Below are 11,744 nucleotides of genomic sequence, written 5' to 3'. Positions count from 1 at the left end.
ACAGAAGCACTGGAGCAATTTGTGCCGAAATTTGCAGAGGACATCTGAATTTGGATCCAGAAACGAGCGCTGAGAGGAGTGGCTGGAGGTCACGGGGCGAGGAGGGGGCGAGCAGGGGCAGCACACGAACCCCAGCGCTGCAGGAAGGGTGCGGGCGGTGCAGGGAGGAGGCGCAGGGACAGGACAGGAGGGCTCGGCTGCAGGGAGCTGAGCCGGGGAGAGAACGGGAAAACCGGCACGGGGCGGGGGAAAGGAAGGGCTGAAGGGCAGGGCACGGCCGAGGGCGGGGCGGGGCAGGGCAGGGTGGGGCAGGACAGGGCGGGGCTGATCAGGGCGGGGCTGGGCAGGGCTGGGCGTGGCAGGGCGGGGCTGACCAGGGCGTGGCAGATCAGGACGGGGCAGGGCAGCCCTGCCCGGTCCGAGGCGGAGCGGACCCGACCCCACTCGATCCCGAAGCCGCCGGGTGCCGGGCTCGGGGCCGGGCCGGCGGAGCATCAGCCCGGTGCTGCGGTGCCCGGCGCGGTGCCCGGTGCTGCGGTGCCCGGCGCGGTGCCCGGTGCTGCGGTGCCCAGTTCAGTGCCCGGTGCCCGGTGCGGCCGGAGGCGGGGAGGGCGGGCGGGGCGGGCGCGGCACCTGCGTGCTGGCAGCGGCGGCGCCGGGCCGGCCCCTCGGCGGTGCCGCCAGACGGCGGCGGCCGGGCTGGGCGCTGCCGGCAGCGCATCCCCCGCTCCGCTCCGCCCCGCAGCCGCGGCCATGACCGACAACATCCCGCTGCAGCCGGTGCGGCAGAAGAAGCGCATGGACAGCAAGCACCGCGGCGGGTGAGGGCGGCGGCGGGGGCGGCGCGACCCCCGGGGCGGCGGCGGGGCCGCGCGGGGATGCGCGGGGCGGGGGCGGCCGCGGCCGCGGCCCGAGCCCGGGCACGGGGAGGAGGAGAAGGATGAGGAGGATGAGGATGAGGATGATGAGGGGGAGGCAGGCAGGCGGGCGCTGACAGGTTGCTCCTGACGCCATTGCCGAGGCACGCCCGGCGCAGGGCAGGATCCGGGCGGGCTGCGGGAGCGGGGACAGCCCCGGCGGGGAGCGGCTCGGCCCGGCCCGGCCTTCAGCGCCCGAGCCGCGGACACGGAGGGGCCGGGCCGGGCGGGGGCCGTGTCACCGCCGCCGTGTCACCGGAGCCGTGTCACCGCCGCCGTGTCGCCGGGGCCGCACCCGCCCGGCCCGGCTCCTGCTTGTCATCATCCGTGCCCGCTGTGGCGCAAGGACCGGACTGGAGGATCCGTCCCCGGCCGTGGCAGGGGAGGAGCGCAGCAGCACGGATGGTGCGTGTAACAAAGGCCTGGCTCCGTTTACTGTAGCAGCGCAGCAATACAATATCTATATATACAATATCTATATATACAATATCCGTGCGGGCCGCGTTGCCATGGCCCCGGTGTGCGGTGCGTCCCTAAAGGAGACGGAGGGATGTGTTCGTATCGGTATTCCCGTGCGGGAAGTTGAGTGAGAAAAATGGTTTTCCTGTACTGCTCCATGATGAAATTGCACCGCTGTGCAGACAGGTTGGTTTGCACACAGCAGGGTGTACGTGGTGTCCAAGTCACCTGGCTCTCAATTATCACAGCATTTCGTTTGTCCCTGGAGAAATTGGGGTTTTTAAATACAGCGAGTGATGTTAGCAAAATAAACCAAAATATTGAAGGAAATCCTCAGGGTTAGGACAAGGGGAAATACACACGTTTGCCTTGTTTATTTGTTTATCCCTGGTGGTTTGGGTTCAGAGTCCCGTGACTGACATTGTCGTACTTAGTTTGTTCAGCATCAGATTTATCCTCTCCTGTCAGCGCTGTTCGGGCACGGCTGGGGCAGGGGGTGTGTGTGGTCCCCTGCCACTCCTGCCCGTGTCACATGCACCGCTGAGCAGGTGCCACAGGCTGCAGCCACCACAGCCGTGCACTCGTGCTGTGATTGAAGGGAGCAGGGAGAGGTGAAGGCCTGGGAGGTTTCTCACAGCTGCTCCAATGGTTTCTTCTCCTGGAGTTCTCTAATCTCTCCAGCAAGAGCCTTTTGGGTGTTCAGTGTGGTTAGTGCTGCCCTCAGCTAACCCAAGCCATGGTTCATTGCCTGTGGATTCTGTCTGATTAGCAGCCACAGAGAGGCTTTCCAGTGGCAGCAAAAAAAATCCATAAGGAAGCTTGCCTAGGGTTTGTACTCAATGGCAGCTGAAATAAATTGGATTTGGGGTTTCTGTGTGGTGCAGTAATTGTTTGGGGGTGGGGTTTGTCATAGATGAGGAACCCTTGTTTTAGTGATGTGATCTCTCGGTGTTTGATCAAGTGATGGATAGCAAAGCACTGAAGTCAAGCCAATCCAAACCAGTGCTATAAACCATGGAAGAAATCATCCAGCACGTCGAGGGGTCCCTGGTGTCACAGCCAGAATAGAGTCCTGGGAATCCTAAACCATAAGCAAGGCCTCCTTTCTTCTGTTCCCTCTGAGGAAAAACCCAAACAAAAGCCATCCAGTTTATGTCCCTCGATGCATATGAAAGCAATATAAAACCCAGGATAAGCAAGTCTTGATGGGCTTCACTTTACCACAGCCCCAACTGGTTTCTGCTGTGGGGGTTCCCCCACCAGTGGGGGTGAGTTTTCAGACAGGTTTTTGTTGGTGTGGTCTTCGGGACTGGGGAGCAGATTTCTGGTCATGAATGACTCTGTAGAAATCTTTGTTTCTGTTAAAATAAAGTGAGAAATGCCTCGTTCACCCGTAGGGCAGGTGCCATCCTGCAAGGCTTTCCTTTCCCTGGGGCTCTGGGTGCTTTGGGGGAAGGCAGGGAGGAGCTGGCTCAGTAGCCCTGCGGGATGAGCGATGGCTCACACAGCTCAGGTGTGCCGGGGAGAAGCCCCGTGCGTGGTGAGCCGGGTGGGAGAAGCAGGGATCTGTTCTGGGCACAGCCTCAGCGTGGCTCTGCTCGCTGCCATCAAAGGCTGAGCCCTCAATTCCCGTGCTGTGTGCCTCGAATCCAAGGCTTTGCAGCCCTCCGAAGCTCCGTGCCAGCCAGGAGGGACGGGTGGCAGGGGCTGCAGCAGCCCTGCCTTGGGGCTGAGCCTGAGCCCCACATCTGCTGGGGAGGAGCTGCAGGTTCCTGGGGAGCCCCGGGTGCCCCGCTCAGCACATGGCACAGGTTTCCCCTAAACAGCTCGTGGTGCCAGTCCTCAGTCCTGCAGGGCTCCTGGTAAAGCAGCAAACTGCAGTGCTGCTGCTGCTGCTGCTGCTGCTGCTGCTGCTGCTGCTGCTGCCGGGGGAGAGGCCTGCATGCAGAGCTGCAGGGGAAGGAGAGGGAAGGAGGCAGGGAAGGAGGAGCTTTCCAGGAGCACTGGATGAGGCCGTGCCATTGTGCTCCTGTGTGCTGTGGTTCTGTTTGAAATGGCAAACTCCATTCCAGAGCCAGCAGAGAGGGACGGCAGCTCCTGCCCTCGCTGTGCCAGTGTGGGTGTGCCTTGGCAGGGCTGGGGCTGGGCTCCCTTCCCACAGGCTGCAGGAATTGCAGCTCTCCTGGCTCCTTCCAGAGCCATCCCAGCTGCACGGGAACGTTCCAGAATGTTTCAGTGCAGTGTCTCATGTGCAGGTGCATAAAAAGGGCGAGGTGGTCGTGCTTGGCTCTGGTTCTCTTTACATGGAAAATGTGTCCCTGCTTTTGGGACAATGTCACGTGGGGGGTTGGTTTGTGTATTAAAGGTGCCAGGCACAGCCCATGAGGAACAAAATCTGAGAAATGGGCTTGGTTTAGAAGTGACTAAATCTGTCAATGAACTTCAGCCCTAATTGGACAAACGCTACCTCAGTACTGCACAAACGTGGCACTCCTTTCCTATTGGGCTTGTTTTACATGGAATTATTTTTCATTTGATCTTCAAATACTTCCCTGTCAAACACACTGCATTTAAAAATGCAACCTGCTTCTTGCTCGTGGCTGTTCACCTGGCAGATGGCAGTCAGTCTGCTGTGTTAGTGCCTTACATCAGCACTGGGAACGAGTTTTTGTAAGCAAATACAGTCCCAGGTGAGGTGCAGAGCAGAGCTGTTCCTCAGTTCCTCCTTCCATTTGGGTCCCTCTGCAGATGAAGGGCAGCACCACTGGCAGGGCTGAGTTTCAGGTAAGGTTTGCATCCACAGAGATTCTCTTTGGTGGCTGTGACTCTCTTTGTGAGTTTGTTTCCTGTTGTTATTTTTGCCAGGCTATGATTTAAAATGTGAATTGCACAGTGCTGTATAAGCTGTCTTCATATATTTTTCATGGTCTTTCTCTAAGGTGATAATTTTTAAAGTCCATTATTTACCCTCACCTGCTGGTTTTCTGTGCTTCAGGGGTTGTTGCCAGATTCTTCTTCAGTTGCAAAATGGAGGAGTTTTTAGGAATGTGCTCCGAAACTTTTATAGAAAACTGTTTACATTTCTGTAGCTTTGTGATTCCTATTCTTGGAAAGTGCACATTAATTTTATCAGCGTTTCTCAGCAGCACTGTAAACTCTCAGCTGTTTTTCTAGACAATCTTTCCCTTTCCTGCCTGCAGTCTTTAGATTTCATGATGGAAAATGTTTTATTATTCATTTAATTAAATACTTTACAGAAACCTCGTGCTGTAAGGCTGTGTAGGAGACTCCCAGCAGAAGTGCTGGGTGTTCTTCACTTGGGCATCAGCACTCCTTTATATCCTGATATTTGCCTTCAGAACTTGCTAGGCAGGAAGTTTTCCCTTTGTTTGTCCAATTAGGTTTTCAGTTTGCTTTCCCTGTAATTCAGGAGGCTGCAAAAACTGACTCCAGCCAGGCAGGGATTTCACAAACCTGTTATTTTTACTCAGCAGATTCTCCCATGCCTTTTCTTGCTTATTCTTGGAGCTGCATGATTTTTAGGTTATTTCTCAAACCCCGTCATGGCCCAGCATTGGTAAATTACAGCAACAAGTGTGTTTGTGGTGGAAATGCGACAAGGGGTCACCCTATTATTGTAAATATTATGGTATAGGTGTGGGGTATTTCTGCTGTGGAGTACAATCCCTGTAAGAGGCCCAGCCTAAAAAATAAACAAAGGTAAATGGTTTCAGATGTCTGATGGCAAGGGCTGGCTGATTTTTCCAAACTGGAAAGCACACTGTGATGAAATAGGGGGTGTGGACACCAGACTTGCTCCCTTGGGTAAGACTTGGTTTTGGAGCCTTTTCTCCTTTGTGAAAGAAGGAAAACCACTTTTTATATATATATATATTTTTTTTTTTTCCTGTGGAGCATATCTATATTCTGTTGGAATCCAAATACCACCATTTCTGTTACCTTCTGTTCAAGTATATTTGTGATGTAAGTGGCTATTTGTTGTAGGTCTTCACCTGCAAACACAAAAGCAAACTGCAATTAAAAGGTATCCAGCTCATAAAATACACTTCTGTAGTAGAGCTGCTGAATTTGAGTGTTTAACACCAATTTTGCTTTTTGTCTGCTCTTGGTAACCAACTGCCTTTCAGTGTGGTTTTTATACATATACATGAACTCTGCTCAGTGCAGTGCATCTATCCTCTGGCAAGGCAGGGACTTCCTTCAGCAGTCACTGCTTTGTCAGCTGTGCATTGGGCTGAACTTTTGGGGCAGAATGCTCGATTCAAGAACAAATCTTTGTGGTCCATTCTGGAGGGGTGTTTTGTAAGAGCTCTGAAGCCTGTGGTGATCAGCCTGGCTGATGCTGGCTCTCCCAATGTCAGTGAAATTCAGTAGGTCTGTCCTTAACAGCACAAGGGCATTGGGAGGAATTGGATTTCAGAAGGCAGCAGTGACAACAGGACAATGCCCTCTGGGGGCCTGGGGGGTGATTTTGAGCAGGGAGGTGCAGGAGGGGTGCCTGGTACATCTTGGCACCTTCCCTGAAGGACCCGGCCTCGGGAGTGAGGATGTGTGAGGTGGGGCAGGGCAGGATCTGCGGTGACATCGGTGTGAGCAGAGAGTTCCAGGGGCACTGCCAGCCTGGAGCTGCTGCTGTGTGACCCAGAGGAGTGTGATGGGAATAAACTCATTAATTAATTAATTGGTGGTCCTTCTGCAGGTGCTGCGAGTGCTTGAGATGCTGTGGGAGGAGGGACCCGAGGCCTCGCTCAGTCTGGCTCGGCCACCCGGAGAAGAGGGAGCAGAGGTACCCTCGCAATGTCATCAACAACCAGAAGTACAACTTCTTCACCTTCCTCCCTGGGGTGAGCACGAGCAGAGTTGCTTTCCATGGTCCCACCCTGAAGCTTTCCCCGTTTTTCAGTGGTTTTGCCGTAGATAAGTGCAGAATGTGGAGCTGGAGAAAATGATGGGGCTGTGTTTGGTGGAGGTCACGCCAGGACTGCCTCAGGGCAGCAGCAAACCAGACACAGAACTGTCCTGAGTGTCCAGGGCTGCTCTCAAACCACCTCAAGTCAGCATTTAGTCACTGGGAGAGCATGCAGAAATGTTTCTGGTGGTTAGTTCAACATGCATAACATCCTCCCTCCTTTTTGTGTCTGCTTTTTTTTTTTTTAGGTGTTGTTTAACCAGTTCAAATACTTCTTCAACCTTTATTTCTTGCTCTTGGCGTGCTCTCAGTTCGTGGTTGAGATGAGGCTTGGTGCACTTTACACGTACTGGGTTCCTCTGGTAGGTCAATCAAGGTTTATTTATCCAAGAAAGTTTTGGTGTTTGACAAAATTTCTTGTGCTGCCTTTTCTGTGGGGTGTAAGTTTGCACCTTAAATCTTATTTTTAGCTTGCTTCCTGAGGCCTGTGCTGTGCATGTGGTAGGGTTTAGACTTTCAGTGCAGGGAGATCCCTGGTAAAAGCCAGAAGGAGATGAAGGGGCAGCTTTGGGACACTGCTGTTAAAATTCAATTTGTTTTAAAGCCTGGATCTCCAGGAACTCTCTCTCAAATGCTGGATTGCATTTGCTATGAGAATCTGCTGCTGGTTTCGTAGGATTCTGTCCTGTAAATTAAATAAATTCAGTGTACATGACCACAGAGGATCTCTGTCTCTGTCATACAGGCAGTTGTGACTTGTCTGTGCCAGGTGAGCAATTAGAACTCACTGCCAGAAGGCAGGATAAGAAAATTCCTTGTTCATTAGTGCTGCTAATAGGAGTGTTGGGGCTGGAATGACACATGAGATGACACAGTCAGTTGGAACATGTGGGAATATTTTGGGGTGATTATTTGAAGGGTCTTCCAACAGCTGAAACCTAAGCTGAAAATAGCTGATGCTTCTTAGTTTTATTTTGGAAAGCAGGTAGGAATTTCTAGGTAAATGAATGAATGCATTTCATTACTAAATAATTAATTAGATCACACATTTAGATGTAAGTATGTATCAGGAACCTGCAGTTTCTAACATCACCTTGCTCCCTTCTTAAAGCTCCTAATTGACAGAGACAATCAGTACCTGGTTGCAACTTGCAACACAAGTTGTAAAAAATTCATTTTCTGGGATGCATGAGGAGTGCTTAAACTGCTCAGAGTCTGAGCTAATAACCTCTGGTAGAAACATGACTCTGTGATAGCGAGCCCATAAAGAATTGGTTTGCATTAATAAATTATTTTTTATTTAGTGAAGGGTGTGATGTGGGCATTTCCTCATGGCAAGAGGAAATGAAATGACTGCTCCTATGCACAGAGGAGTAGGACTGAAGCCCTAATCAGGCAAACCTGTAATTACAGCATGAGCAGTGCACACAAATATCTTCGGAGTGTTATTTGTGTAGGTGGAGTGTCTGTGTACATACACAGGAAGGCACGTGCATTCTCTGTTTACCTGAGAGTGTAAAAAGGGGGTTATACAGATTTCTGTATAAATTTCTACACAAAGAAATCTCCCGGATGAGTTGTGCTGACTCCAGGGGCTCTGAGGTGGTCAGCACTGAGATTTGGGGGATCCTGCCTCACCCTGGGCTTCTCAGGCTTGGTTACTCAGCTGTGAGGTGAAATGAGATATGGTACTTACATTCTTCAGGGAGACTTTACAAAGATGTGCTTGGGGAGAGCCTTTACAAAGATGTGCTTGGGGAGAGCCTCTACAAAGATGTTCTTGGGGATAGACTTTACAAAGATGTTCTTGGGGAGAGCATTGTGGTAAAACTGGAAAGTTTCCTAAGCAGCAAGCCTGTGTTTCAGCAGCTGGTGTGTGTTTGGTGCTGGGCTTTGCACAGCAGCACATCTCCCTGTACCGGGGGGATCAGATGGGCTGAGGAAATGCAGCCTGTTGGCGCTGGCACTGATGAATCTTGCTGTTATTGGAGGCAGATGTGATTTGTTCGCTGACCTTTTCCTCCCTGCTGTTTCCCCCCGTGCTGCTGGCAGGGGTTTGTGCTGGCTGTCACCGTGATCCGCGAGGCGGCCGAGGAGATCCGATGCTACATGCGGGACAAGGAAGTGAACTCGCAGATCTACAGCAAGCTCACAGCCAGAGGTCGGCCCCGTGGCTCCAGCCCCGGCCCTGCTGGCAGCCACAGCTCGGGCTGGGAGGGGGCTCTGGGCTCGCAGGAACGTGGCTTGGTGGCCACGCTGCTGCTGCTGCCCAGCCTGGGCTCTGGGTGGCTGCTCCTGGTGCTCCTCACCGGGCTCTGGGGGAGGTTGGGCTTTGCTGAGGTGTTTGTGGAATGCTCTGGGTGGGAAGGGACCCTAAAGATCACCCAGAGCCACCCCAGCCATGGCAGGGACACCTCCCACTGCCCCAGGCTGCTCCAATTCCCATCCAGCCTGGCCTGGGGCACTGCCACGGATCCAGGGACAGCCACAGCTGCTCTGGGCACCCTGTGCCAGGGCCTGCCCACCCTAAAGAGCCCAACAAGACCCTAAAAAAGGTGTGTGTTTGTCAGCAGCAGGTGATGGAGTTCCTCAGGACCGGCAGGATCAGCTCCTGCCTTTTCTGTGCCCATCCCCTGGAGGCTCCTGTGCAGCCTGGGCTGGGAGCGAGCCTGGGCTGGGCTGGGAGTGAGCCCAGGCTGGGCTGGGAGCGAGCCCGGGCTGGGCTGGGAGCGAGCCCGGGCTGGGCTGGGAGTGAGCCCAGGCTGGGCTGGGAGTGAGCCCAGGCTGGGCTGGGAGTGAGCCCAGGCTGGGCTGGGAGTGAGCCCAGGCTGGGCTGGGAGCGAGCCCAGGCTGGGCTCAGCTGAGCCTGACCCTGCTCTGGCCATTGTTTCCAGCTGTGCTGGACCCAACAAAGACACTGAAATTCTCATTTGAGCAATCCAGTGCTGCCTCACTATGGAGCTACTGCTAATACCATGACAAAGGTGGTGAGGCCAGGGCTTTGTTTTAAAATGGGAATGAGCTGAATTTCAGCAAGTTTTGGTTCTTTTCTATTTCCAATTTCTTAGTTATAAAAGTTTATACCCCTGAATTAAGATGCAGCGGTGTAGGTGTAGTAAAAATATGCTGCATTTATAGGAATAAAGCTGCTTTTCAAATGTAATTGCTTAAGGCTGGATATATTTCACATGCCAGGAGTTATGAGGCAACTCCAAACTGGGGAGTTTGAGTTTCTGAATATTAAATCCCCTTTTAATAACATGTTCTTACTACAACACTTAAAATGCTTGGCAACCAACAAAAGCCTCATCTAAGAGGGGTGTACTACATCTATTTAAAGATATAAAAGAGTTGCCTTCTGGATTCTATTCAGTGATCTATAAGGGGCCTGACCTCTCCTTTAGTTCTTTTCATATTGCTATTACGTTTCCCATGAATGATTTCCCTCCCCCCAGTCCTTTAACTTTTCTAATTTTGTGAAAGAAACCGAGGACGATTGGCAGCTGGGCACTAGCTGGAAATCTCAAGCCACTGTATTTAACATGAATTTTGTGCAGAAACAGGAATGAGGCTCAGTAGTATAGTTCAGAGTAGAAAAAAAAGGTAGGGAATTATTTATGATTGTCACGTGGTTTGGGGAGAAAAGTAATTTTCTGTCCCTCACTGAATCTCAGTACTGAATTTTTTTGGGAGAGCTGATCATCTCCTTTTTCACTGATTAAAACTTCAGCACCTCTGGGAATTACCTGAGAGCAGAAAAAGGCCTGGCGAGGCTGGGGATGGAAGTTTGGATTTATCTCACCCCTTTTCCAGTCAGAGGAAGGAGCTGGGTTTTTAACAGAGAGTGTCACCAGCTCAGAAGTAGAAGCAGCAAATACCAAAATAAATTTGGAACAGCTGACCTGAAGAATTAATTTTCAGTGTAGCTGTCAGTAGGACTTGTGCTATTTACAGGCTGTTTCTTTTTTGGCTGCACAGGTCATGCTGCAGGGTTTGGGCACAGCCCTGTGCTGAGACCTAATGACAAAAAAACCTCCACCCTAAACCTTTTTTATCTTTTTACCCAGACAATCCATTTATGTTCCAAAATGATGAAACCAGCAGACTTCTGGAAAGGATTTTATTTAGTGGAAAGCTCTGCATTTAAAGGGGAGTTGTTTGGATTGTTATAAAAAATAATCAAATTTCAATCCCCTATTCATGAAGCCACAAGCCTCCCTGTGTTCAGGGGTCTGTGTTCTGAGCTGTTTGATGGAAAGCTCGAACTGTGCTTGCAAATTCCTGCCTTGTTTTTCTTCTGCTGCAGCCCCCCTCCCTGGGTAACACTGCATAATAGAGAGAAACTCCTCAGAAAAGTGGGAAGGGACCTCCTACTGAGGGGTGCTACTTAAGATACAGATCATTGGCATTTACCAGCCATAAAAAACCAATATTTTCCCAAACTCTGCGAGTCCTGCTCCACAGCATAAGGCTACAAAAGGCACAAGTTTGGTGTAGCCCATCAAACAAACCCACCTCCCCTTCTCTTTTTATTTTTTAGATGCATTTTACGTCTTTTAGTAAACCTCTGGCTTCATCTTTAATTCCAAATTAAGTGTTTGGAATTAAATTCTCCGTACTTCAGTGCAGCTTTGCAGATCTCTTGTGAAATTTTGACTTAAATGCATACAGGGCAGAAAAGGACACCTTTTCTGGCTAATATATTTATTATTTGAGATGATCTGCTTTCTGCTACATCCATTATGCTGCAGATTTGGTGATAATTTGAAAGACCATAGCTTAAACTGGAGCAAACTGTTTGCATTTGATTATGTTTACTTTCTTGTCTTTAAAAAAGATAAATCAGGATACAGCAGAGAATGAAACAAATGCCGGACAAATTTTAACAACAGATTTTTTGAAATGAGAGATCAAGACTAGTTCCTTTTAAAAAGTGATAAACACCAACTTCTCTTCTGATTAACTTAAGGAAGTACAAACTGAAAGTGATATAAATGCCAAATAAACCTGTGTGTCTTTAGAGGAAACATTTCTAGTCACACTTAGAAAAACAGGGGTTTATCATTACATAAGTACTTTAAAAAATTACAAAAATTACAAAAACAGCAGAGCAATACTGGGAAGTGGAACAGTTGTGCCACTAGCTGGTTTTAAACATGCATGAGAAAACATCTGATGTTTAGGTGGCAGCTTCCCCACAGAAAGAAAAGGGAATTACAGAATTCCCAAGATCAAAATAAAGCGAATTCGAGTGAGTTGCTTTATGGGAGTCGTGAGTCAAAGGGAACATCTGGTGCTGGCCTGGGCAGGACGTGGTGCACACTGCAGGGATGTCACCCACGGGGCCAGGGACGCAGAGCTGGCCACCTGAAAGGGCATCTCATTTATCCAGCACTTATCAAAACCTGTGCTGCTTAGAAAGGTCCCTCTTTGTTCCA

At 50.8% G+C, this 11,744-nt stretch overlaps 1 protein-coding gene across 3 annotated transcripts in view; it reads left to right on the top strand.

The window, feature by feature from the left end:
* Positions 1–627: 627 nt before the first annotated feature.
* The window catches only part of ATP9A (ATPase phospholipid transporting 9A (putative)), a 46,631-nt gene continuing 35,514 nt past the window's right edge, over positions 628–11,744 (top strand). For 2 of the 3 annotated variants that reach the window (XM_063404183.1, XM_063404182.1), the window contains exons 1-4: positions 628–821; positions 6,097–6,241; positions 6,555–6,668; positions 8,359–8,467. In XM_063404183.1, coding sequence (XP_063260253.1) covers positions 754–821; positions 6,097–6,241; positions 6,555–6,668; positions 8,359–8,467 — 436 coding nt within the window. In that variant the 5' untranslated portion in view covers positions 628–753. Of the gene's footprint in view, positions 822–4,048; positions 4,161–6,096; positions 6,242–6,554; positions 6,669–8,358; positions 8,468–11,744 lie in introns of those variants that run through there. The other variant, XM_063404184.1, reaches the window with a different exon arrangement.

This window comes from Prinia subflava, chromosome 8 (assembly GCF_021018805.1).
Source record: "Prinia subflava isolate CZ2003 ecotype Zambia chromosome 8, Cam_Psub_1.2, whole genome shotgun sequence".
In the NCBI taxonomy this organism is placed as follows: Eukaryota; Metazoa; Chordata; class Aves; order Passeriformes; family Cisticolidae; genus Prinia; species Prinia subflava.
Note: the sequence above shows the minus strand (reverse complement) of the source record. Positions and strands in the feature narration are given on the sequence as shown.